Below are 26,572 nucleotides of genomic sequence, written 5' to 3' on the forward strand. Positions count from 1 at the left end.
TAGGGTAGGACTAGTGGTGGGGTAGTGCTATATGTAGTTCCTTATTTCCTCCTCAGCCAACAAAGGCAGAATATATTGTGCAAAAGAAAAGAAATGGTGTGCATGCTTGCTCAATTGACATCTGCTGTGCAGACTGCAGAACTTTGTCTGTCTTGGTGCAGAATTTAGATTGCCAAGATACAGAGTTCTAATACTTTTAGAGCAGTGTACACATATCCCTGCTTGTCCTGCATCTTCTGAAACAAGTTATTGAGCATTTTAAAGAGTATTTTTTGCATACAATGTACGGGCAAAGCCCCTTAATGGAATAGGGTGGAATCATTTTTTTTTCTTAGTTCAGGCTTGCTCTCCCCCCCCCCCCAACCATGTACTGTACATTGCAGTGGCAGATTTGCTAACTGAAGCCTTAACAGGAGTGTGTGGGAGTGCTCACATTAACCACGCAGGACGCCCTTTCATGGAGACAAACATGGCAAAGAGGCCAATTTCTCCCTTCCCTCCCCTGCAAATCAGAGCAGTCTTAAGAAGCTGCCTGCTATTTTCAGGGGGATGGGAGAGATACGAAGAGCTTGAGGAAATGTGGCAAATGGGCTTTGGCTGGCGCTGATCCTGTAGACTGAAGTTGGAAATGTATTCCAGTGGATCTGAATGGCAGTGGGGGTTTTCCTCTTCACTTTCAAAGGAGACGAATCTTGAAGTGCTTTGCATGGCCACAAGACGTAATATGACATCCAGATACGTCTGTTAGCCTGACACAGAAGAGTGCAAGCTTGGATGCTGATAGGGAATTGGATGGGGAGAGTATGGCTGAGTTTGTGAACCTCTTCACTGCTTTTCCACCCTACCCCCTCCCTCCAGTTTTGATCCACGAGTTGGCTGTCTATGCACAATAATGGAAGTTATTTGAGTGCTTTGGGGCAAATATCCCAGGCTGTACAAACAGCTGCTCCTTCCCTTAGGCTTCTCTCTCATCTTATGCCTAAGAAGATATCGCACTTGGAGACTAGGAATTAATTGTGCCTTTGCTTTGCTTTAAGATAAGGGGGCACAACTTGCTTGGGAAAAGCAGTCCTTTCCTCAGCCTATTTCAGGAGGAAATTAGTCTCCAGAGGTAACTCCAGGCCAACTGAAACCACCTTGTGTGTTAACAACGCAGGAAGGGAGGGCATCTCCAGCATAGCCCACGAAGGGGTTAGGGTGAAGGAGAGTGTCTCCTGACAGCAAAGAACCAGGGTCCTCATTTCACTTTTGCGAAGCTTTGCATGCAAGAAGTACAGTGCAAGGCCAATACTAGCATTTTAACTCTGTCCCCTGTATTGTGATGTACAATCCACTGCAAGTGGCCAGGATCCAGCACATGCAATTGCCAGTTCCACATTCCCAGGAGGGCTTTGGGCCTATAGATCTATATTACTATAGATCTAGAGGACAATAGCGCTCTGTGCCGCATAGCAAAGTGGTCTTAAGTTGAAGGGAGTTGTTGAAAGCAGTTTAGGCTAATAGCACAAAATGGGAGAGGGAGGAGTCCAAAATCCATAAAGGGGTGTGTGTGAAGCACAGCTTGATTTTAATTGCAAGCTTATTACCTTTTAGATGCTAAAATATTTATTCAGAGATGGACAGAAAGATTACCTGCTGTAATTCACCCTTCCGAAACAGGATTTCAAAACCATTTCAAAATAATAATGTACTGTAGTCCATGTTGTGTCAACAGTTTCTGCATTTGTGTTATGCAAACTTGGCATTTCATAGAAAACAGCCTTTAATTTGATACTTGGAAAGGGCTGCATTCGTTCTGAGGTCTACTCTTAATTTGGCAAATGTTTCTGTACAAGACCACCTACAAGTGCTTGCATTTTAAAAAGTGACGGGGAGAGGCTGCAGCACAACTCCTTTCATGCTTTATTACTGGCTTTGCTAACTGGGGTTGATGGGAGTTTGAATCCAGTAAAATCTGGAAGGCCACAGGTACCACGGGCAGCTTAACAGGACATGGGAAGGAACAAGCATTTTAGAAATTGCTTTATTATTTAGCACATAACGCCCTGCCCCCCCCCGCCCCCCGGTTTGGCTTGACTTGCATTCTCCACACACACAAACAAGCAACACACCTTTCCCTTATAAACTGTCAGGTGCTTAAAGAAATGAGAGTATGAAGCATGGTTGCATTGTGCTTGTAGAGAAGACTAACAGGCTGGGGCTTGTCCCAGGAGGCAGCGTGGCTTCCGAGGGTGGAATCTTCCAAGTCTTACTGAAAAGGTTTTATAAAGCTATCTTGTAAATCAGAGTATTAAAGAGTATTTATAGACAAATTGCAGAAAAGGGAGTTTTTCCAGAGTTATCAGTGTCCAAATTAAAAACATGAATTTAACAAGAATGTGTTGTGTGATGTTTCTCACTGTCCTCTCTTTGCTGCTGCTGCAAGGGAACAATGGCAGGGCAGGGGTGTGGGGGTTGTGTGCTTTTTTAAGAAAGGCAAAAACTGACCAAGGAAAGCTAGAACCTGTATCTGCAGTTCTTGCGTAATTCTAATTCTGTAGGCAGGGAAGTATGTTGGGCCAGAACCAACCTTCAAAGGCAATCAGAAGTATGTTGGACACTGAAGCCTGTGATCATTTGCTCCTTAACTGTACCCTGCTCTTGCCCTGCCCATCTGTTGCATAGGTCTGTATCATAACTAAATTAGGTCACAGAACAACATGGGGCTCTCAGCAGAGTTTTGACTTTTGACCTACAGACACCTGCCAGGCCCTATCATGCCCTATATTGATGAGGCTTTGAAACTTAATAATTATGTTGCTAGCCTTAACTGATGTACAGTTGCTCTGGCCACAAACAAGCCCTTTGGTGACTGTTTCGTTCTTGCCAGTTTCCTGGCTGCCCATAAGGACTCCCATCAGTGTTTATGGCCAACGTGCCAAACTAGGGTGGGGTGGTGGGTTTCTTTGGAGGGGTGGAGGCGTAAAGGTCTTACAGGTGCTTCCTGGGTTAGAAAGGGATAAATAAATCCTATATAACTGTTACCTATGCCGCATGTGAAGAGAGGTGAGTCTGAGAGGGTGGGATGGGGTGGTTGTCTTGCAAGTATCCCTATTTTCCAGGGACGTCTGTAATTTAGAGAAGCCATTTTGGTTTCTTATTTGATCCCGGAATGCCCCACTTTTCAGTAGGATGTCCCTATTTTCATTGGATAATGTTAGAGGGTATGGAGTTATCTGACCCTCAAGCCGTCTGAAGGCAATCCTGTATAGGGAAGGGGTTTTTTATGTTTAATGATGTTTTTTATATATGTTGGAAGCCGCCCAGAGTGGCTGGGACAACACAGATGTGTAGTAAATAGTAAAATTATCATTATGGAATGGGACGCCCCTATTTTCATTGGAGAAATGTTGGAGGGCATGACAGCCCCAGTCGGTGTTTTCTCTTTTTTGCTGGAGTGCGGGGCGGGGAGCTGATAATTGTACCACAGAATTGTAGAGTTGGAAGTCACCACGAGGGTCATCTAGTCTAACCCACCGCAATGCAGGAATCTCTTGCCCAGTGTGAGCCTCCAAACCATGACATTGAGATTAAGAGTCTGATCCTATACCGCAGCTTTAAAAAAAAAACTATACGTTTTTGACACTCCCTCTTAGCAAAGACCTGTTACCCGAAGGTTTGGGAAAGTTTTCCACGAAGTCTCTCTGGTGGTGGGTGGGGAGACAGGATCCTTCACCCACCCCGCCCTTTCGCCTAGCCCAGGGTGAGGGACAGGGCCCACAGCAGCCCTGAGACGCAGAGCAAGACGAACTGAGGGAGAGACAGCCAACAACAGCCCTGCAAGGTAGTCCAGTCTTGGGCTCCGCAGCTCCTTCCACGCAGATACGGCGCCCTTCTCAGTTGTAAACCAGGGCTCAGCAAACGTTTTCAGCAGGGGGCCGGTCCACTCTCCCTCAGACCTTGTGGGGGGCCGGACTATATTTTGGAGTAAAAATGAGCAAATTCCTATGCCCCACAAATAACCCAGAGTTGCATTTTAAATAAAAGGACACATTCTACTCATGTAAAAACACGCTGATTCCCGGACCGTCCGCGGTCCGGCTCCGGCTCCCAGGCCTTAGTTTGCCTATCTATGGTGTGTAAACTATCGCCCTCTCTCTTCGACGCGCGGAACGGAAATGCCGCCGGCTTCGGTTGCCGCCGGGGACAAGAAGGCGCGTCGCACCGCTCCGGGGTCACTTCCTGTGGGAGGGTCGGCTGACTGCAACCACTTCCGGGTCAGCGCTCCCCCTTTGCTTTCCCAGGCCAGCTGCGCTTCCCGTCCCGGAGTGCCACGATGGGGATCCTGGAGAAGATCGCGGAGATCGAGAAGGAGATCGCCCGGACCCAGAAGAACAAAGGTTTGGCTCCTCCTTAGGCCGCGCCGGCTGAATGGAAGAGGCTCCCCCTTGACTGGGGCCTTTGAAGCGCCGGCTCGGCAGGCAGAAGTTCAGCAGGTGCAGCTTTTCTCGGTTGAAAAGCTTCGCCTGCTGAGTTTTTGCCCCGAGAGGGTTAAAAATAATAATAGGAGCTCCAAGGCCCTGGGCTGGGCAATGGCAGAGGGTTGAGGCTGTTTTTGCGGGGTCGGCAGGGTGTGGATTTATTTTATTTATTAGATTTATTAAGGGAGGGAATGAACTGCAGGGTTGGGGGCGGGCTGCTCTTTAGATGGGCTCCTATAGGACCAGCATGCAAAATTTGTGTACCAAGTGTGTCGCATTTGTTTGCCCCGCACTGCCTTTTCGTTATCGCTATTTTGCTTAAGCACTTTCTGTGTGTCCCCCTTAGGTATAAATACATTTGGGGAGGGAAAACAAGTGCGGTTGCGAGGTAGCTAGGGGACTTTAAAAAGCGGGGGAATAGGACGGTGCGTGGAGATTCATAACACTGAAATTTTTTGGTACTGATTTCAGGTCTCTTCACAACATAAAAACACAGAATAAGAACACAAAATGCATAATAAAAGTAAACAAATCAGAAACTATCACAGAGTAACAGTTAAAAGCCTGAAGCTCTTCGTTTTTAAAGTTCATACCTAGTGTGCGGTGAAATCTGGCTCTTTATCCCTTTCCCCAGCCCAGCTGAGTAATTGACAGAAATACAACCAGAGGTGCTTTTCGCCTTTAGAAAGGGGAAACAGTAGCTCTGGTTGACCAGGTTGGAGAGCTAGGCAAGAGGAACAGAGAGGGAGCCATTGGGAGAGTACAGGTGCACTAACTCATTGGTCATTGATTTTGTTTCCTAGTCATATATGTGTGTGTTACTTTTTCTATTTCCACTTTAGCCACCGAGTACCATCTTGGCTTGCTGAAGGCAAAGCTTGCAAAGTACAGAGCTCAGCTTTTGGAGCCTTCCAAATCGGCGGCGGGCAAAGGCGAAGGCTTCGATGTGATGAAATCTGGAGATGCCCGGGTGGCGCTGATCGGTTTCCCCTCTGTGGGTAAGGTCAGTGACACTTGGAGAATTCCTATTCCTGTGTCTGTTACTTGGTGTGCTTCCTTTTAAAGCAGGTGGGGGAAACCTGTGGCCCTCCAGATGTTGCTGGGCTGCACATCCCATCAACCCCAGCCAGCATCGCCAGGATTCAGAAACGATGGGTGTCTGTAGTCTGGAGGGCCACAGGCTCCCCACCCTTGCTATAAATGAAGTCTCACCCTCAAGTTTATAATTCAGGGGTCGGGATGTTGGGAGTCATTCTGCACAGAAACAGTAAAGATGTTTGTACCTTTAAGAACAGTTTTTGTGAGCTCTGGGCTGATTGGTTGCAGCTGGCCATGACTACAAAAGGAGAAAAGCTGCAGTTTGAGCTTTGCCTGCAGGAAAAACACCCACAAGCTTTGCTGTTTGTTGTTTTGAAATAAAACCTTTATTTAATTTGGTTTTACACCTGTCTCATGGAGTCACAGTCTCTGTCATCTGCCACCAGTGGAAAATCTCCCTCTAGCACGGGAACCTTTATCCAGGGGCCAAATTTGTCCCTGCAGACCTCTCTGTCTAGCATTTGGGACTCTCCCCAGCAGTGTTAGGAACTCAGATATATAAGCTAGGCACCAAACGGCTCCTTAAACCAAGCTTATAGTCACCAAAACGGAATGTTATTTGCCATTTTGGGGCTAAAACGGCTCTAAAGTCTTACTTTTCAAAGGATGGATGGACTGTGATTGATTTTAAGTTAAACATCTGACTGGATTAAGAGCTTTGAGAATTTAAGGAAGAAAAGTCACTTGATCCAGGGTCAGTCCACACCTATTCTAACCTCTGTTTCTTTACGGTGACATTCATAACGTAAGAATATTCTCCACAACTGTGAGCAGGGCAGTGGGGTGGGGTAAATGAAGACACGCTACAACAATTGGCTATAATGTTGTTCACTACTCCTGCTCAGGCTGCACCGTAAAAGTATTTGGGTTTCTGAAATTCATTCTGATTACGCAAATAAAATATAACAAAGGCGTGGGCAAACTCGGGCCCTCCAGATGCTTTGAGACTACAATTCCCATCATCCCTGACTGCTGGTCCTGTTAGCTAGGGATGATGGGGATTGTACTTCCAAAACATCTGGAGGGCCCGAGTTTGCCTATGCCTGATATAACAAATAGAAGGCTACAGGATAGGGTATTAGTGTGTGAAAACAGTCCAGATCCAATGATCCCCAGGCATGCACCTCCAGATGGTGGAGATGTCAGGTGCTATCCTGGCACCCAGGCATCTTCACTTGATTGCAAATGATCAAAAGCCAGGTGCGAAATGCGCTTGGCCATTTTCGAACACTGGTCACTGCCTCTCAGACTCTCCTCCTTTGCCAGGGTCATGGTGGGGATTAAATGGGAGAACCAAGTACACCGCCTTGAGTTCTTTGGAGGAAAACTTGGGATGTAAATGCAAACAAACAAACAAACAAATAATACAATAAAATATGTTTTTACATGGAAAGTTCACATCAGCACGGCTGCTGATTTGTCACAAGTGGGTGGCTTTCCTCTGCCACTGCTAACACACTCATCCTCCCTTTCAGTCCACCTTTCTGAGTTTGATGACTTCCACGGCGAGTGAGGCGGCTTCCTACGAATTCACCACATTGACTTGTATTCCTGGAGTCATAGAGGTTAGTGCAGTTCCATTGGGTTGCCATCTGCTGGGGCAGGAATGAAACCGCACTGCGGTTTTATGTGAATGCAAGGGTTGGGGGCTGTTGAATTCTGTTTCTTTTTGAATGGGAGGCTCCATGTATTTCAGAAGCAGTTCATGTTTGCCTTCTGGGGTTTGCCAGATGTTAAAACTAGGAAGCCAGTTTGGGTCCTCTCTCCAAGAATGCACCTAGAGCAGATTGGAGTCCCACCAGCTGTGTTCTGATAGCCACCAGGGACTCGATAAATGCCCTGGTTTAGCTACCTGATTGGGGCTGTGGAAATGGAAGGTTGCCACGCCGAAAGCAGGCCAGAATTTACAGCTACTCAGGGTGGTGGGTGACCTCAGGCTAAGGCCACACACCCCTCTCCTCAGGACGTCCCCCCCCCATAGGTCCAGTTTTATACCCCCAATGTGCCCTTGAAGTCTCACATTGCCTCTTGCTCCTCTTTATGGAGGATGGAGAGGGATGGGTGAAGAAACTAGTCTGCTGCAGAAAGGTAAAATTTACATTAATTCTTCTGTCTGTTTTTGCCTCTGGTCCCACTTGCTACTTTGGATTTTTAAAAAAAGCCTCCGGCATCAGAATCTTTTAGGCCTGCCAATTCTCTTCTTCATTTTTGGGATGAAGAAGTTTTAAATGATTGTTTTCACTCATCCGAGGAACTGTCCCTGTGGTCTCTGAGCAAAAAAAGGAGGCTGTGCAGTTCTAAATAAACCAGTAGACCCCCTGATGAAATGTGTGTGTGTTTGTAATAATAATAATAATAATAATAATAGTTTATTATTTATACCCCGCCCATCTGTCTGAGTTTCCCCAGCCACTCTGGGCGGCTCTCAATAGAGTGTTAAAAACAATACAGTATTCTATATTAAAAACTTCCCTAAACAGGGCTGCCTTCAGATGTCTTTTAAAAATAAGATAGCTGCTTATTTCCCTGACATCTGATGGGAGGGCGTTCCACAGGGCGGGCGCCACTACCAAGAAGGCCCTCTGCCTGGTTCCCTGTAACCTCACTTCTCGCAATGAGGGATCCGCCAGAAGGCCCTCGGCGCTGGACCTCAGTGTCCGGGCTGGATGATGGGGATGGAGACGCTCCTTCAGGTATCCTGGGCAGAGGCCATTTAGGGCTTTCAAGGTCAGCACCAACACTTTGAATTGTGCTCAGAAATGTACTGGGAGCCAATGCAGATCTCTCAGGACTGGTGTTATGTGGTCTCGGTGGCCACTCCCAGTCACCAGCCTAGCTGTTGCATTCTCTGAACATGCATGAAGTGACCTGTAAGCTTAGGATATCAAAACCTGGGGGGGGGGGTAGAGGCTGGTGGTGCTCTGTATCATTATAACCACCCCCTATCTCAATGTGCTGCTTCACGGTCTTCTCTTTCAACTTTTGCTAGTACAAAGGAGCTAACATCCAGCTTCTCGATCTGCCTGGGATCATCGAAGGAGCTGCTCAAGGTAGGTGGGGATTGGCGCCTGTGTCTCATTCTGCCCAGAGCAGCATTGATGTTCCTAGGGCAGTAGCACTTTTGCACAGTGGCAAGGGACCTTTTCTTCAGCTTGGTGGAGCACATTCGCTCCTGGGCAGCCTTCCAGAGGCTGTTCCCCCGTGGTGTGTGGGGACCAGAGGGAAAAGTGAGCAAAGCAACACATCCTTGTTTTGTTTGTACGGCACCTTTCTCCAGTTAAGCCATGCCCAAGGTGGCTTAACAGCATCAAAATATGTACATAGTTTATTCTGACAGTTACAAAATTGTAGAAGGATATAAATATCCCTGAACTCTAAGCTAATGGAAGCATCTCAGTAAGTCTTCAATAATAATAATAATAAAATAATTTTCTGAACTTCCCGGTTCAGAAAACTGGGCTCAGGGCAGCTAACAACAAATTTAAAACACTTAAGTGATGCAACAAAAAACAGCATAAAATACAGTATAAAACATGAATAACAATAAATTCAGCATTCAAAAATCAATTTAGGGGGGAAATCCATCCAATAAACATTAGATGATCACCAGGGCTAGTTGGCTAAATTAGTCCTACTTGGGCCAGTGAGAAGATCAGGGGAGAATTAGCTGTGGGATCCCAAAGCAGGTAATCTACATAAAAACGGGAGGAGAAGGGAAGTAAGGGGAATAAAAGATCAGGCTAAGTTCAAATTGAAAGCCAGGCGGAATAGCTCTGTCTTACAGGCCCAACACAAATAATAATGAGGCCTAACAATAAAAATTGAGAGTCCCATGGACTGCAGGAAGATCAAACGTATCCATTCTTAAGGAAATCAGCCCTGAGTGCTCACAGGAAGGACAGATCCTGAAGCTGAGGCTCCAATACTTTGGCCACCTCATGAGAAGAGAAGACCCTGGTGTTGGGAAAGATGGAGGGCACAAGGAGAAGGGGACGACAGAGGACGAGATGGTTGGACAGTGTTCTTGAAGCTACAAACATGAGTCTGACCAAACTGTGGAGGGCACAAGGAGAAGGGGATGACAGAGGACAAGATGGTTGGATAGTGTTCTCAAAGCTTACTTACTTACTTATCAAACCTTTATTAGGCATTATGCGAATAAAACCATAGAAGAGAAAATAGCATATAAAGGCCTTGAAATATATGTAAAAGGGCAGCAGTTGGCTACATACATATATATATATATATACATATAGAATCAATGGTTTTCTTTGTTAACCTGCTCCTTGGAGGACTGCTACCAAAAACTCGGCTACCCCCGCCGTTACCCTTTGGTCAACGTCGGATAGGTAGAGTCCCACACATTCACCTTGCTGGGGTTCCAGACCACCCAGGAGAGGGGACAGCACGCGTTGACGGAGCGTACTGTACAATGGGCAATGAAAGAGAATATGCTCTACAGTGTCCGGGACATTCATAGAACATCTGCAGAATCTCTTGTTTCTAGGAATGTTTTGATATCTTCCCCTGACAAATGCTGAGGGAAAAACATTCAAACGGGCCAGCATAAAAGCCCTACGTTGGGCTGGGATTATTAATTTAGTGACGTAATTGGCTCTGCTATCTAAGATATTTAAATCATAGAATATGGGGGAGCAAATTTTGTTTACAGCTGCCATAATATTTTGTATCTCGACATCCTTTAGTCTAGTTAGGATATTATGGAAAATGTATTGCTCATTAGAATTGTACAGGGGCTCCAGCTCGATGCCTAAAGATTCAATCTTTTTTTCGAGGTGCTGATACCATCTTGATTTATAGGAGTCTTTGAGCAAATCAGCGAGCAGACTTGATGGAGGGCAGCGAAAATGGCAGCGTAACCAGTACTTTATTGAGGTGGACCATGCCCAATATTCCATTGTGTGTATGCCTATTTCTGCACACATTGTTTCATATTTGATCATAGCTGGGAGTCCAAGAATACGTCTCAGAAAGCTGGAGTGGATCTTTTTTAAATCACTGTTATATGCTTGGACCCATAGCGGGATTCCATAGAATATCTGGGATTGCACTTTTGTTTGAAATATCTGATTGGCCGCAGGAATAAATTGATTACCTTTCTGATAATAAAAACGGGTGTTCTCAAAGCTACCAGCATGAGTTTGACCAAACTGCGGGAGGCAGTGGAAGACAGGAGTGCCTGGCGTGCTCTGGTCCATGGGGTCACGAAGAGTTGGACACGACTAAACAACTAAACAACAACAAACAATAAAAATGCAAACAGCAGCAACAACCCCCCCCCCCGGCGGTGAATCACATAGAAGGGGTGGGTTGGGACTAGAACGGGAGTTAAAATCCCTTTTTGATCTTGCAGTGCTGCCAGCTCCACCTGCTTTTGGCCCTGGCTCTGTGCAGCATCCTCCTTTCGTATTAAGAAGTGTTCCTCCCACCTTGATTGCCAGTCAGGTTAATCGTGCTGCTGGTCCTTGGGGGATGCTCCTGGGAGAAGGATGCAGCCAAGCAGCGGGCTGCTGAATTGCAGGCATTTTCAGCATGGGAAAGGGGGGGATAGTTGTCTAATGAGAACTGGCCTGGGGAGGGTGAGGAGAAGACGCTACTCGAGCACTGCCCTGCATTTGAAGGAGTGGGGAGCAGCACTAATGGAGCTGTATTTTTTAAAATAAGCCTCTTTGGGAAGCCTTCTGCATCAAAAGACAGGGTGGAAAGCAATTCCTTGTTGGCATGATGCAAAAAAGCAGAGATTCTGTTATTGCTTCTGCTACACAGCTTCTTGCTCTCCTGCTGTCACAGCAAGTAACTCCCACTTTCTCCTTTCCTTTGCAGGAAAAGGCCGAGGGCGCCAAGTGATTGCCGTAGCCCGGACCTCTGACGTTGTTATCATGATGCTGGACGCTACAAAGGGGGAAGTGCAGAGGTTAGCACCTAGAGGGCAAAGCATTAATTCGTGGGTTGAATTATGTGCAGATCTGCCTGAGGATTTGGCGCTTTCCTAGACTGGAAGGGAAAGGGTTGTGGCTCAGTGGTTGAGTCTCTGCTTTTCATGCAGAAGGTCCTAGGTCAGGGGTCGGCAACGTGCGGCCCACGAAGACCGTTTTACCGGCCCACGAGCCGCCCCTGAACCAAGCCGTCCGCTCGGCAAGTCCCCCACACGCTGCGCTAAACCAGCGCAGCACGGGGACTCGCCGAGCGGCACCGGAAATTGTGTCTGCGCACACGCAGATACTGGAAATCATGTCTGCACATGTCCAGACACTGAAAATCGCTTCTGCACAGGCGCGATTTTCAGTGTCTGGGCATGCGCAGAAACAATTTCTGGTGCCGCAGACATGCGCAGACACAATTTCCGGCATAACGGTGCACCAGTCCGGGCCACAGACGATCTCCATGGGAGTGATCCGGCCTATGGCTGGTAAACCTCTGCTGATCCCTGTCCTAGGTTCAACCCCTGGCAGTTTCAGGTAGGGCTGTATATATCTCTTCCTGAAACCCTGGGAGAGGGTTTTGGCTCTCATTTTACTGGGTTTATTTGGGTAATGGCTTGGCGGCTCTTTATGACCACATCCTCCCTCCTACAGAGCTCTGTTAGAAAAGGAACTGGAATCGGTAGGAATCCGGCTGAATAAAGTCAAGCCCAACATCTACTTCAAGGTGAGACACCACAGGTGGGCGAATCGTAGGACTGACAGCTCCTCCTGTACAAAACACATAAATACAGCAATCGCCAGCTTGGTCCCCTCCAGGTATTGCTGGGGTCCCCAAATCCATCAGCTGCATCCAGGTTGCCTGTGGTCAGAGATGACGGAGCTGTGGTCCAAGAACATTTGGGCACCGAGTTGACTTATTTGTGTCTCAATAAATAAACCCCACACATGGGGGACAGGACAGAAGGTAGGGAAGGCTAGCTTCCCACTCTTCTCCACCTTCCTTCCACCCCACCGGAAATGCTCCTCAGCTGTGTGTAGGAAGTATCCAGCTTTGTGAGATCACTCCCCGCGTCTCGAAATTGGCTCCTTAAATGGGTCACTTGAAATGTGGTGGTGAAGGGGGCTGGGGAAACTGTTTGCAGGAGAGCCGCAAAGGTTCTTGCTTAAAATAAAGATGCTTTGGCTTATTTAAGTGTATTGCTGCTTAAGTGAGCAGTTGGGTCAAATTCTGCCCATGTGCTTTTCATTGTTTCTCTGCACGGAGAAAGGACTAGAATAGGGTTGGTGGGGAACTTCAGGGCCAGCGGCCAAATGTGGCCTTCCAGGACTCTTTATGTGGGCCTCAGGTTTGTCCCCAGCCCATGCCCCTCACCAGTCCTGCTCTGCACCTGCTTGAGTGGTTTTGCCTGGCTAGGATATGTCCTTGAGCTCTGATGATGCTTCTTGCTCAGAGGGGTGCAAGAGAAAAAGCCACTAACATACTTGCATGGCTGGAATGTACACTAGTGTTGTACAAAGGGAACAGTCTCACACTTGGCTCTTCTCGCTTTTACATCTGGTCCTGCCTGTCACTGGCATGCGGCCCCTGGAAGGTTGCGTATGAGAGAATAAGGCCCTTAGGTTAAAGAAAAAAAAGGTTCTCTTTCCCTTTTAGAAATTAATAGTAAATAAAACGAAAGCTGGACCCAGGCTCCTTTGGGAGGAAGGGCAGGGTAGAAATTGAATAAATCAATACAGTGATACCTTGGGTTACATACGCTTCAGGTTACAGACTCCACTAACCCAGAAATAGTGCTTCAGGTTAAGAACTTTGCTTCAGGATGAGAACAGAAATCGTGCTCTTGCGGTGTGGCGGCAGCAGGAGGCCCCATTAGCTAAAGTGGTGCTTCAGGTTAAGAACAGTTTCAGGTTAAGAACAGACCTCCGGAACAAATTAAGTACTTAACCCGAGGTACCACTGTATCCTGAAGCAGTCCAGGCCTCTTGCAAGCCACTCTCTGACCATTGCTCTGAGTTGGATTTCAACCAAGAACAATCGTGTTCCAGTCTAGTGATTCACACATGCTGTCTTAAAGCTGTCTGCCACATCTGCCCCTGTTTGGTCACGTAGTGTAAAGGTCACCAAACTTTTTGGGCCCATGAGCATATTTGCAAACTGTAGGAACTGTTGAAATTGCCATAAGGGCTTGCACTTTTGCTGCCCAGCCATTAATCACATCATTATTTATTGTTATTATTACTGCTATTACTGTTACTGCTCTTATTAATACTACAGGAATGTAGTTTTAAAGTACGTGAACATCTGCAAATGTCAAAAGGATTTAGCCCGTGCAAAATTGATGTGATGGTCACTTTAGACCAAAATGAATATATCATGGGATATACCAAAGAGGCATTCTCAGCAATTCACCTTTCACCTCTGTCTGCATTAGGCAGTGCCATCCTATGCAAACGTTGCAATGTCCAGTATACTCAAAATATTAACTTTTGCTAAATCAGCCTCATTGAGGGCCATCTTGACAAAGCCTCTTTTCTGTCTTCCAGCCCAAAAAGGGAGGAGGCATTTCCTTCAATTCAATGGTGACGCTGACTCAGTGCTCCGAGAAGCTGGTGCAGCTCATCCTCCATGAGTACAGTATCCTTTTTCACGGAGATTCTTGGTGGCTGCATTTCTCAGCAAAGCAATTCAGGGCACCAGCTGTAAAGGTGCCTTGCAGTGTTGGTGGTAACGCCCTGAGCAGTTGAAGGTGGGTGGTTTGGACCCAGGCGACCTGAAAGATCCTATCTCCCTGACTAGATCCTGAGACCCTCGGGTGAGCACCTTCTCTTGGTCCCATCAACATCAGAAGAACTGTTGGTTGTGACGCAGAAGACAGAGCCTTTTTGGTGGCTGCTCCCAAGTTACAGAATTCCCTCCCAAGAAAGCTTAGCCTGGCTCCTTCCTTGCTATCCTTCCGCTGGCAGGCTAAGACCTTCCTGCCCAGACAGGCATTTGGAAACTGAGATGCAGATGATGCTGATATCTAGGCTGCTGTCAGAGCAAATTGTGCTGTAATTGCTGATTCTAAATGTGTTTTGATGTATTTGAATTTGTTGTTGTTTAGTCGTGTCCAACTCTTCGTGACCCCATAGACCAGAGCACGCCAGGCACTCCTGTCTTCCGCTGCCTCCCGCAGTTTGGTCAAACTCATGCTGGTTGCTTCGAGAACACTGTCCAACCATCTCGTCCTCTGTCGTTCCCTTCTCCTTGTGCCCTCCATCTTTCCCAACATCAGGGTCTTTTCCAGGGAGTCTTCTCTTCTCATGAGGTGGCCAAAGTATTGGAGCCTCAGCTTCAGGATCTGTCCTTCCAGTGAGCACTCAGGGCTGATTTCCTTCAGAATGGAGAGGTTTGATCTTCTTGCAGTCCATGGGATTCTCGAGAGTCTCCTCTAGCACCATAATTCAAAAGCATCAATTCTTCGGTTATCAGCCTTCTTTATGGTCCAGCTCTCACTTCCATAACTACTGGAAAAACCAGTATTTGAATTCGTTTGTTTTTATTCTGCATTTTATAATTTTGCAAATGTTGTAAGCCACCTTGAATCCCAACTTGGGAGAAAGGCGGGATAGAAATATATTTAATCATCATCATAATGCCCTGGTCCTGAGGTATCGCTGGGCTCAGGAGCGAAGCAGTAGGCTCAGACCGAGAATGAGGACGACCCTGGAGAGGCACTGCCAATCAGCGTTGACAATACTGGACTCTATCAGGCATATTTTCTCCCCGCAGCAACCCTTCAGGGTAGGTTTGGCTGCAAGCTTGTGCCTGGCCTAAGATTACCTGGCCAGCTTTGTTGCCGAATGGGGATTTGTCTTTGAGTTTCACCAACCCAAGCTGGATGCTCCTAACAGCACAACACACTGGCTCTCTTAACGAACACAAAAGTGTTAAACCTTGACTCTGCTCACCTAAGAAATATTTAATGCGGAGGTTCTGTTCAGGGAAGACTGCACACCTGACGAGTTCATTGACGTGATTGTTGGCAACCGGGTCTACATGCCCTGCCTTTATGTGAGTACCTTGTGAGAAGTTTTGTACTTTTAACAGAATGGGATGGGGGGGTGTATTTCACCTTAAGCAAGGGTTTCTTTTCAGGGAACCAGTTTCTTAGGAACACAAGTGGCGGTGGGGGAGAGTGATTGCCTTCCTGCCTTGCCTGTCCTGCCCATGGGCATCTGTTTTACCACTGTGGGGACAGAATGCTGGACGAGGTAGACCTTTGGTCTGACTCTCCAGGCTTTTCTTAAGTTCTCAAACACCCCTGTGGAATGCCCTCCAATCAGATGTCAAAGCAATAAATAACTATCTGACATTTAGAAGACATCTGAAGACAGCCCTGTTTAGGGAAGTTTTTAATGTATTTTAATGTGTTTTTAATCTTTTTTTGGAAGCCGCCCAGAGTGGCTGGGGAAACCTAGCCATATGGGGGTGTGTATAAATAAATTATTATTGTTGTTGTTGTTGTTGTTAATAATAATAATAATAATAATAATAATAATAATAATAATATTTTATTATTATTTCTACTTATTTATTTATCTACTTATTCTATTATTACTATTACTATTATTACTACTATTATTATTATTTATTCTACTTATAAGAGCTCTCATCTAGGTATTCTGAGTGAATTATGCATTGATTTGAATAAGCTTAAAATCCAGATCTTTGGCATTCTAAGACAGAATCCCGTATCCAGAAAGCATCCATTCGTCATGCAGTTAGGCCTGTTTGTTTATGGTATTTGTACTCCAACCTTTAGCCAGACAGGCTCTCTGAGGGTCACACGAAGATCAGTATTAAGATGCTCCCTGCTCTCCAGTCCCCAATCAAAGCAAACTTGATGCACAAGGCAAAAAAGGGATAGGAGGAAGGCAAAAAAGGGATTGAGGAAGAAGCAAGCACAATATGCCTGCAGTCTGTACTGGGTGCAATCTGCAGTTCCATGCAATTGTCAATTAACCTGAGAATAAAGTTCATTCAAAAAATTGAACCAATCCAAGTTCATAGCCCCTATGGTTGTGGAGACATTGTGCGGAAAGAGGCTTCTCTCTCTGAAAAGGGTGGCCAAAAAAGAAAGACACCCTTCCTGGGGGAAAGGGCTGCAAAGCTTTAGAAGAACCAGCCTGTTTTCCAAAACAAAGACACAAACCACCAGTTGCCTTTCCTGCCTTTTTGGATACTGGATTGGAGATGGATCTCTTACTGTTAAAAACTTTTGTTGGGGAAATAAAATCATCGGAAAGCTACAAAGGCTAGCTGCTGCATATAGTTTCCTATGAAGCCTGTTACTTTTTAATGTAGCACCATCAGGCATGTCCCTGCCCCAAGAGGCTTACACTCCAAATTTGGCTCCCCAACTTGGTGCCCTCCAGCTGTTTCGAACTACAACTCCCGTTAGCACCAGCCCTCAATTTAGCTGAACAGAGAAGGGGGAAACTGACTCCTTGCACCATTAATATTCCTTTCCCTACACCACCTTTTGGATTAGGTTTATAACAAAGTCGATCAGATTTCCATGGAGGAGGTAGATCGCCTGGCTCGGAAACCCCACAGCGTTGTGATCAGGTAAGGTGAACCTCCCCAGCCCTGTGTCTTGTGGCCAGCATGCGGTTGGCTTAATCTCCAGAGCATGTGGTACGAAGAGCCCTTTGGAAGAAGAGTCATCTTTGGCTTCTGTTCTCCCTGGATACCTTTTGTAATTTGTAATTAGATTTATTCTCGCTAGAAGCTGAAGCCTATGGGCAAGTGCATCTCAAATTATGTGATGGAATGAAGCAAGGAGTGTGGTGGAGTCTCCTTCTTTGGAGGTCTTTAAACAGAGGCTTGACAACCATATGCCAGGAGTGCTCTGATGGTGTTTCCTGCTTGGCAGGGGGTTGGACTCGATGGCCCTTGTGGTCTCTTCCAACTCTATGATTCTATGACAAAGTGCACATTTTTTAAAAATCTCAGCACAAACAAGACAACTATTTGAGGCTGGCCAAACAGGCTGAATATCTTCTCCCACCCCAGCCCCGGTCTCCAAGAAAATGATCCCCATTTGATTAACAGAGAAATGGAAACCAAAATAGAAAAAATATGTTTAAAATTATGTAAAAGGTTTTAAAAGCCTAGGAGAGAGGAGGAAATTATTTCCCTGGTTTTGAAATGACATTAAGGTGCCAGGCGAGCCTTTTTGAGCAAGAGATTCCACTGCCCAAGCCTTTTCTGTGTTGTTATCGCCCTGCCACCCACTTTGTGTGTGTCCGTCTCTCTCTAGCTGTGGCATGAAATTGAACTTGGACTACCTGCTAGAGATGCTGTGGGAATACCTGGCCCTTACCTGCATCTACACCAAGAAAAGAGGCCGTGAGTAGCACAAACAGGCCAGCAGGATTGGATGGAACTAGATCTGAAAATGAATACGGGCTTCAGGGGAGGCGGGAGGATCCAAAATTCTCGTGCCTTAGTGACCTTGCTATTTTTTCTCTCTCTTCTCGGTCCTGGACAGAGAGACCAGACTTTTCAGATGCCATCATCGTACGGAAAGGGGCATCTGTGGAGCATGTGGTAAGCATTGAATTTTTGAGCTGCAGAAGCACACACCCCCCCGGCTATTTTCTCCACATACTCTTCACTGCCAGCTCTTCCTAGGCTGAAGCCATCCAGCCAGAGATTCAGTCTTCTTCTTTGAAAACACACTAGGGCAGGGGTGGCTAACCTGTGGCCCCCTGGATCAGCCCCCTGCCCATTGACTGTACTGCCTGGGGCTTCATGGGAGATTGAGTCCAGGAAGATCGCACTGCCTTAGCTACCCTCTGCCTTTTGGTTACAGCTCTGCTTCAGGAGCAGTTGTTGCCATAACTGCTTCCATGTCCTGAGCTAGGAAATAGGGTAGGCATTGTCTGGTGGTGCCTTCGGGTTTGGGGATTGTGGGGAAGAGAACCATTTTGGGGGGAAGGGAGAAGCTGTTCTGCAGACAGCCGTGAGCGTGAAATTGTCACTTTGGCCCGGAGGAATTAGGTCTGTGACGCCAGGCTCATTTTTAAGAGCAGCTCCACTTCAGAACCTCTGCGACACGACTTTGGAAGGGGATAAGGGGTGTCATCTGCAAGGAGTACAGTAAGTAAAACTTAGGGAGCTGAGATTGCAAGGCCTCACCTGGTACATCTGAAGCTTTTTCTCCCTTCAGTGCCATCGAATTCACCGGACGTTAGCAAGCCAGTTCAAGTATGCGTTGGTTTGGGTAAGTGTGCTATGACAAGAAAGTGGGGAAGTGGGGTGGAGCAGAGGCATCGGGTGTTTTTGCCAAGTATTAGTGATATAGGCTGGAAACATGGGGGAAGATTTTAGTGGCTTTTTTAAAAGGAAGTTTGACAGATGCACTAAAAGGGATGGGAGAGCTATTAACAGCAGCTCTGTAGAACCTCCGTGTACAGAGTAAGAATATCTCACGGCCAGTGAGGACTGTTTCTTTTATGCTTCACTGGTGGGATTCCCACAGGTATTGCCAAATAATAATAATAATAATTTATTTGTACTCCACTAATAACTACCTAGCAGATTGAAAGCACAAAAGTGCAAGCAGATAAATAGGTACCGCTCCGGCGGGAAGGTAAATGGCATTTCCGTGTGCTGCTCTGGTTTGCCAGAAGTGGCTTAGTTATGCTGGCCACATGACCCGGAAGCTGTACGCCGGCTCCCTCAGCCAGTAAAGCGAGATGAGCGCCGCAACCCCAGAGTCGGCCATGACTGTACCTAACGGTCAGGGGTCCTTTTACCTTTACCTAAGCTGACTAGGTTGCCCCAGCCTCTCTGGGTGGCTTCCAGCATATACGAAATCGCAATAAAACATTTAAAAACTTCTCTGTACAGGGCTTCCTTCAGATGTCATAGTGCCCTCCAGGTGGTGTTGGACTTCAACTCCCATCAGCCCCTGCCAGCATAGCCAGGGATGATGGGAGTTGTGGTCCAGCAGCATCTTGATGGCTCCCAAACTAGTAGCTGCATCTTGTTGGCTCTGTAGTCTCCAGCTGGGGTGTCCTTGCATAGCCAGATTGGGGCTGACCTTCTCGCAACAGGTAGAGAACTGAGGTGGGGATGAATGCATGGAAAGATAGGGTGGCAGCCTCAAGGGGCAAGCTGAGGTGCCCATCACAGCATCCCATAGCTCACAGGGGGACAGCCTTCAGCTCCAGACCCCCCCGCACACACCCCCTGCTCAATTTCATGTGCTCTGATTTCAACAAGGGGTGGGGGAACAGGGAAAAGAGGTGGCGAAAAGACGAAAGGAAAACAGGGGTGGTCTTCCCCACCTTCTCCTCTCAACAGGGAAAAGAAGGCTCACCCCTGTTGCAGCTGTTGAATCCATTAGGCCCGGGATAGAGAACCCGTAGCCCTCCAGTTATTGCTGGACTCAAGCTCCCATCACCCCTGACCCTTGGCCATGCTGGCAGGGGCTGATGGGAGTTGGAGTCCCACAGCATCAGGAAGGCCATAGGTTTGCTTTCCCTGCCTGTCCCGGGGGCAGGACTGCTCAAAAGAGACCCCTTTCTTGGAGACATTGGCAATCCATTGGCAAGTGGCATTGGGCAGTGGTAGGGGCACCTCCCTCTCTTCTTGGCAGAGAGACCCCGAAACCGGGGCTGGTGAAACTCTGTTGTTTTTTGGCTTTCAAGGGAACCAGCACCAAGTACAGCCCCCAGCGAGTAGGACTCAGCCACTTGATGGAACATGAAGACGTCATCCAGGTTGTCAAGAAATAATCCTCGTCGCTGGTCCCTCTCCCTGCTCTGCTCTGCAGTATTTTCAACGCAACTCGGCAGAAAACTGTCTAAAAGCCAAAAAGAAGAAGAAAAGCCTCTGTCTGTAATGGGAGGTTTTTTCCTTCAGCTCCTCATAAGCTTCCATGAAGCTTCCACGGAGGCTAAGAGACTACTGTGGAACTTCTTGCAGGTTAGGGACACGGAGAAGAGAGGTTCTTGTCTTACACACTGACATGCTTAAGGGGCACCTTTCAATAGCATGGTCTTGGGTGCCTTTAAGATGCTCGGAGCGGGTTTGGTTGTGACTTGACAGCTGCCCAGAAAAGTGGCCTTGGATCCATGAGCTGAAAAACACAGGAAAAGAACCATCCATCCTTCTCCTATTCTTCCTCCCTTCCTCCCGTGTGTGTTGGTTCACAACCAGAACAAACAGCTCTGTTCAAAAATCAGCACTTCCACTTGGACAAAAACGATGCCGGGCAACGCAAGGATTTGTTTACAGGTGGATCGCTTCGTCACGTTCACAGAGTGCCCCGTGGAAGTTCATTTCCACCCGTTTTCTGGCTAAGAGGGGTGGTGTTGATAACTTCCACCCGTTTGGCAAGGCGGCAACCAAGAAACAGCACACCTACTGCTCCTGCAGCTCTGCTCGAGAAATTTACTCCAGACCCATCAGAAGCCATTTGTCCTTCAATTGAAATAAAGAATGGTTCTCATTTCTCTTTGGAACTCCCATCATGTCAAAGTTGTGAAGTATCATTTTCTAACTGCTATGAAATATTTCCAGTGGTTCTTTTTATGCTCTTGTTCCTAAGGCTGCAGCTTTTCTTTTCCTCCACTGTAGGGCTGGTCCTGCCTGCTTTTAACAGCTTATTTTGAACTTCTATTTGGCTTTTCTTCTTAACAGTACCTTTTTACAATTTGGAAATCTGCCAGGGCTTAGGTGGCTGCTCCTGTTCTGCCCAGGGTTCTCTTATGCGTGGCTGGGCACACATGGCAGGGAGAAAAACTGTTGCATTAAGGAAGAGAGTTTATATTTCAAAACTTCCATGGCCTATATTTGTAGAATGTATTTGTAGGATATTGTAGAGTTGGAAGAGGTTCAGAAAAAGGCAACCAAAATGATCAAAGAGATGGAGAAACTCCCCTCTTGGGAGACGTTGTGGCGTTTGAAACTTTTTAAATGAGAGAAAAGTTGAGTAGGTGGTGACATGGTAGAGGTATGGTATAGGCATAGAGATTTATTTAACAACAACAATAACAGTGTATACCAAAGAGGCCACAGATAATTAATGGTCAAAGGACTGGCAAAAGGGATATGTTTGTGGCTGGTGCTAAAAGCTATGTAATGAGGGCAAGAGGTGAGCCTCCCTGGGGAGAGCATTCCACAAGCAAGGGGCCACCACCAAAAAGGTCTGTTCTCATGTTTCCACCATCTAGGTCTCCCATGTAGGGAGAATACCGAGAAGGGCCTCGGATGACGATTGCAGGGTTTGGGTAGGATCATATGAGAAGAAGTTTCTGCCAGTTGGGTTCCCTCCAGATAACCTCCCATCCAGCCAACACCAGGTTGACAAGGCAGGCACCCAGACTTGACCTCAAAAAAAAAGCTTGCAGCTGTCTTACAGTCAGCTTACAGTCAACCTTTTCAGTGGTAAGTGGGAATTTGTCCAAACTGTGAAGTCTTAACACGCCCAAGTTTATTTTTCTTTATTTTCATTACATTTCATATCACGAGTTTCCTCCGGAAAGCTCCAGCTGGTGTGCATGACTTTCTCCCTCCGTTCTATCCTCCTGACAACCCTGTGAGGTGGGCTAGCCTGAGTGCTAGTGATAGCTTTGCTGTCTCTGATTTTCATGCAGTAAGATGCTACGCCTTCTCTTGCAGAAGTCTGAGAAGACTTCTGTGTACACGCACACTACTTCTTCCCGAGTTGCTGATAGCTTGCAAATAATCCCCGGCCCCCAGTAGAAGAGAGCTGTTTCTTCCCCTCCCAGGCACAGGTGAGAAGAATAGGAGTCATCAAATATGCATAGGCACACTGTAGCCGGCAAGAGCCTCGCGGCAAACATGGCGCTGTAGGCTCAGGAGAGGCATCACCTCGCCGTCAGCAGGCGCCAGCGGGAAGCTCAGCTTCCCCCAGGTTTCGGGGGACAGCGAGGGCGTCCCTGCTACAAGGGATGTCTCCAGGTTGCAGCTGCAGTACGAGTGGAGCTGCTGCCATTCCGGCCCAGGTGAGCGACTTGAGGGAATTATTATATTGTGTCATCTAATCCACTTTTCACAGCAATGGGTCGCTTTGCTAATGGAGGTGGGGCTCCATCTTCTCGTTCGCTCCCAGCCTTTCTGATGCTCCAGGGCTTACGTTTAATTTTTGTTCCATTTCTAATGTTCTAGCTAGCTGGCCGCTCCTCCGAGAAGCTCAAAGCGGTTTGCAAGTCCTTCAAATTTGCCCTTGCTCTGTTTTAGCTCTGCACCAACTCTGTGAGGGAGGTTGAGGGAACCAGGGGTCTGGGTGAGGATTTGGAGCTGAGGCTGGATGCAATGTACAGTTTACTCCAGTTTCAGTGAAGCTCCCGCAGCTCGTGTTTGTAGCGGGGTGCACGTGACTTCAGCCACAATCAGTAAGTTCCCTGTACTTGCTTCAGAAATACTCCTGGGCGATGCATTTTTCCTCAAACCGTTTAGTTTTAAAATGTAAGCCACAGCATAGGTATTTCTCGCCCCCTTTGACCTGTGCAACAACCTTGCTTGGTAGCTTAGGCTGAGAGGATGTGACCAGCCCGAGATCGGCTACTGAATGAGGATTTGAACCTGGGTCTCTAGGGTCAAAGTCCATAACTTTAATTGCTACACCACACTGGCTTGTAGCAAAAGCATATCTGTTTCTCCAGAGTTTTCTGCAGAGATCTGTAGATGCCCTGAGCCCAGGCAGTTCCCAAAATAGCTTGACCTGGCAGCTGTTCTTACAGCTCAGGTGTCACCGTAACAAGTAGAAGATCCTGCTGAATTGTGTGCTGCTTTCCAGTGTGATCTACGCAGGGTTCTGGGATCCATAGATCTTCCTCAGTAGGACGTCTCCTAAGTGCAACTAGCTCATCACAAAAGGACATTGCCAATCTTGCCTCGAAAACTATTGTGACATTGTTTTGCTCAGCAGAGGCTGATATGTGGCCTTCTGGACTCTCACTAGCAATTTTTCCATTTTTACTAGCTCTTTCCTGAAGAATTTCAGAATAGAATCATAGAATTGTAGAGCTGATATTGAGCCAGAATCTCTTTTCTTGTAACTTGAAGCTACTGGTTTGGGTCCTAACCCCCGAGCGGGAGAAAACAAACTTGTTCCCTTGTCCATGTGACAGCCCTTGAGATATTTAAAGGTGGCTTCACTTATTTTTTAAAAAAGTCCCACTGAGTTCAATGAGTCCTAATGAGTTCAGTGGGGCTTTTATTAAATAATACATTCCTGGAACTGGTTCTTAAATAATACATTCCTGGAACTGGTTCAAATGGGGGGCGGGGAGACACACCACATGGACATACGAGCAAGGAGGGAACTTTAAATTAAAAGATACAACAGCCTTGCAAAAAAGCCTCAATAGTTCTTTGCCAGTCCGCACTGAACAAAGCGGTACTGGTGTTGCATTTTCCTGCCAAAAAAATATGATAAAAATTAACGGCATAAATTCACCACTAATTGGGCCTCGAGAAAAATTGAAAGAAACAAAGATTTAGCAACAGCTAAAAAGCGAGTGAGCAAAATTTGGCCATTCCAGAGAAAGGGCCAGTGCTGGCACTACATTGGGGTACTAAATCACCACCTCCTTCCCCAGTTTATGGGGACTGTCATCTTCAGCCTCGATGTCCGGGTGTGAAGTTCCATAATGAACCCAAGCAATTTGGCAACTTAATCCATATTTCTTAACCTACTAGAGCAAGAGTGGGGGCATCCCCCAGGCCCTGGGGGCCAAATGTGGCCCTCCGGGGATCTCTATCTGGTCCTCAGAACTGCCCCCAGCCCCTACCCCTCACCGGCCCAGTTTCACACCCTAAGTGGTTTTTGCCTGGCTGGAATGTGTCCTTGAGCTCACAAGAATGGCCCTTGCTCATCTGGGCAGAGTATGGTCCGTTGACCCAGTATGTATAGAAACTAAAAAGATAAAAGAGTTCACATTCATTGCTCCCCACCCCCTACACTTTTGCCTCTGGTTCTGCTCTGGCATGCGGCCCCCAGATGGTTCCCCTGAAGGGAATGTGGCCCTCAAGATGGGAAAAAAGGTCCCCCATCCCTGCAACTTGAGGAGTCGGGCAAGTCAGCTTCAGCAGGTTCTGTAGGTGGGGGACATGGCAGGTCGCGGTGGGCTTGTTTGGCCAAAAACAGTGATTTGTGGGGCAGTAGGGATATTGAAAGGACGAGCCGTTGTCCAAAGGTTCTGCAGGGTGCTTGGTATCTACTTGGGAGCTTCATCCCTGTCACTAGGTGTGGCGGCCATTTTCGCGCACGATGCCTATTCTGAGGAGAAAAAAAACCATGGCAACAGGCCTAGTCAGCCTGGCTTGCGTCAGTCGGTATCCATGGTGTGTGGAGAGATCTTCGCTTGCAACTTTTCTCTCTCTTAAATTTCAATATAAAATGAAGAAATAAAACAATTTAACACGAGAGCAGCAAAACCTTCTGAAAGGGACCGAGTAGTGTTTTGGCTGCAGCTCAACCATTCGAGCTATTACGTTTTATCCTGGGAAGACGATATTGTTCTTTTAGTTGGTTGGTTGTAAGACTCTTTGGGTCGCCTTGGGCAAAATTAAAGCTGTTACGATAAATTAGTGTTGCTGTATTTTGAAGAGCGAGAAAGAGAACCCATTTGCCAACTTCTGCTTTTTACTATGGATTGCTATGGCGACTCTACCCGTGAAAAAGAGGGCATGTGGCGATGCTGAAATAAATCATATTAAAACCGGTTTAAAAACAACCTATTATAAGGAGGGTCCTAAAACCGGACACCTCAAGGCAAAAAAGTGTGCCATCAGTATTTGCCAGAAGCTGTATAGCAAAGGTGCCAGGCATCTGTGGGGATTTAACTGCTTAGGGGCCACCACAGAGAAGGCCCTTTCCTGGGCCACCACAGATGAGCCTCTGAGGTGGAGGAACTGCCAAGAGGGGGCCCCCTGTTGACCTCAGCATCTGAGGGGTCTGTTGGGAAGGAGGTTGTATTTTGGGTATTTCAAGCCGGATCTCTGGCCACCCTAACTCGGTGGCAGGCAGGCATCTGTACAAGAAGCGATGCCAAAGAGGACCGGGAAGGATTTCTTCCAACCCTGTCAGGCTGCCTCATTGTCTCCTATTATTTACTGCTTGAGAGCTGGCACTGGCTGCGCCTGCCCGGCAGGGATTGAAGGGGAAGCAACAGTTGTCAAGACAGTCTCGGAGAGCAGCCATTGTTTTTCCAGGTGGGCCGGGGGACAGACGGCACTCGATGCTGGTAGGCAGCATCGGACATCTTTAGCCCCCCGCCACCGCTCCCCACTCAGTTCAGAGAAGGGGACTCAGAATGCTTAATGCAAGCTGCAATTTCTCCACCTGCCGACTCCGGGCTGGCGACTGGGTGGCACCAGCTCACCAGGAGACGCCACGTTTCTAGGGCTTTTGAGGCTTCGACTCCCAGATTTTCGGTTGTGTCCGGATGGCAGGCTTTCTGAAAGGTAAGCCATGCAAGGAGGACGGTCCCTCGCCCCCTGCTCCATATTTCTATTAGACGCACACGCACACACTGCTTTTTTTCTTAAAAAAATGTTTATGGGTACTCTGATTTTGACTCAAGAAAACCACCATTTTATAGTTCAAATCGGGTAAAACAAATATACAGCAAATGGACAATAGTACGAAGAGAAGATTCGCAAAATGTTTTGGGGTATGCGTACCCCCAGAAAAGAAGCACTGTCTGTGTGTAATACTTTTCTTTTTTAAAAAATAATATTTATTACTTTTAAACCTTACAAAAAAGAAGGAAAAGAGAAGAAGAAAAAGAAGAAGAAGCAAAAGAAAGAAAATACAATACAATATATAAACAGTACACAACGCGACATTAACACATTAGACAAAACAAAGCAAAAACAATTTAAAAACATACATCGAACCATTTCAATGCCCTATTTTTCATTCCCTCGTTTCATCGACCTCCTCTCACCTCCCTTTTTGTATTCCACTTCTGTTAATTGTTTCAGCAATTCCTTTCCATCTTTCTCTATTTTCTGTCATATAATTTTCTTAACTTATTTTA

The 26,572-nt window shown here is 46.9% G+C and overlaps 1 protein-coding gene across 1 annotated transcript; it reads left to right on the forward strand.

Annotated features, from left to right (window-relative positions):
• The first annotated feature begins 4,236 nt into the window (after positions 1 to 4,236).
• Positions 4,237 to 20,690, forward strand: DRG2 (developmentally regulated GTP binding protein 2). Its single transcript, XM_081888302.1, has 13 exons — positions 4,237 to 4,379; positions 5,303 to 5,463; positions 7,034 to 7,123; positions 8,548 to 8,608; positions 11,403 to 11,493; positions 12,155 to 12,227; positions 14,048 to 14,138; positions 15,460 to 15,557; positions 17,038 to 17,114; positions 17,809 to 17,897; positions 18,040 to 18,098; positions 18,721 to 18,774; positions 20,207 to 20,690. The coding sequence occupies exons 1-13, from the start codon at positions 4,316 to 4,318 to the stop codon at positions 20,291 to 20,293; spliced, it is 1,095 nt and encodes a 364-aa protein (XP_081744428.1). The 5' UTR covers positions 4,237 to 4,315; the 3' UTR covers positions 20,294 to 20,690.
• Positions 20,691 to 26,572: the final 5,882 nt, after the last annotated feature.

Source organism: Podarcis melisellensis (assembly GCF_964234715.1).
Source record: "Podarcis melisellensis genome assembly, chromosome: 14".
Lineage (NCBI taxonomy): Eukaryota > Metazoa > Chordata > Lepidosauria > Squamata > Lacertidae > Podarcis > Podarcis melisellensis.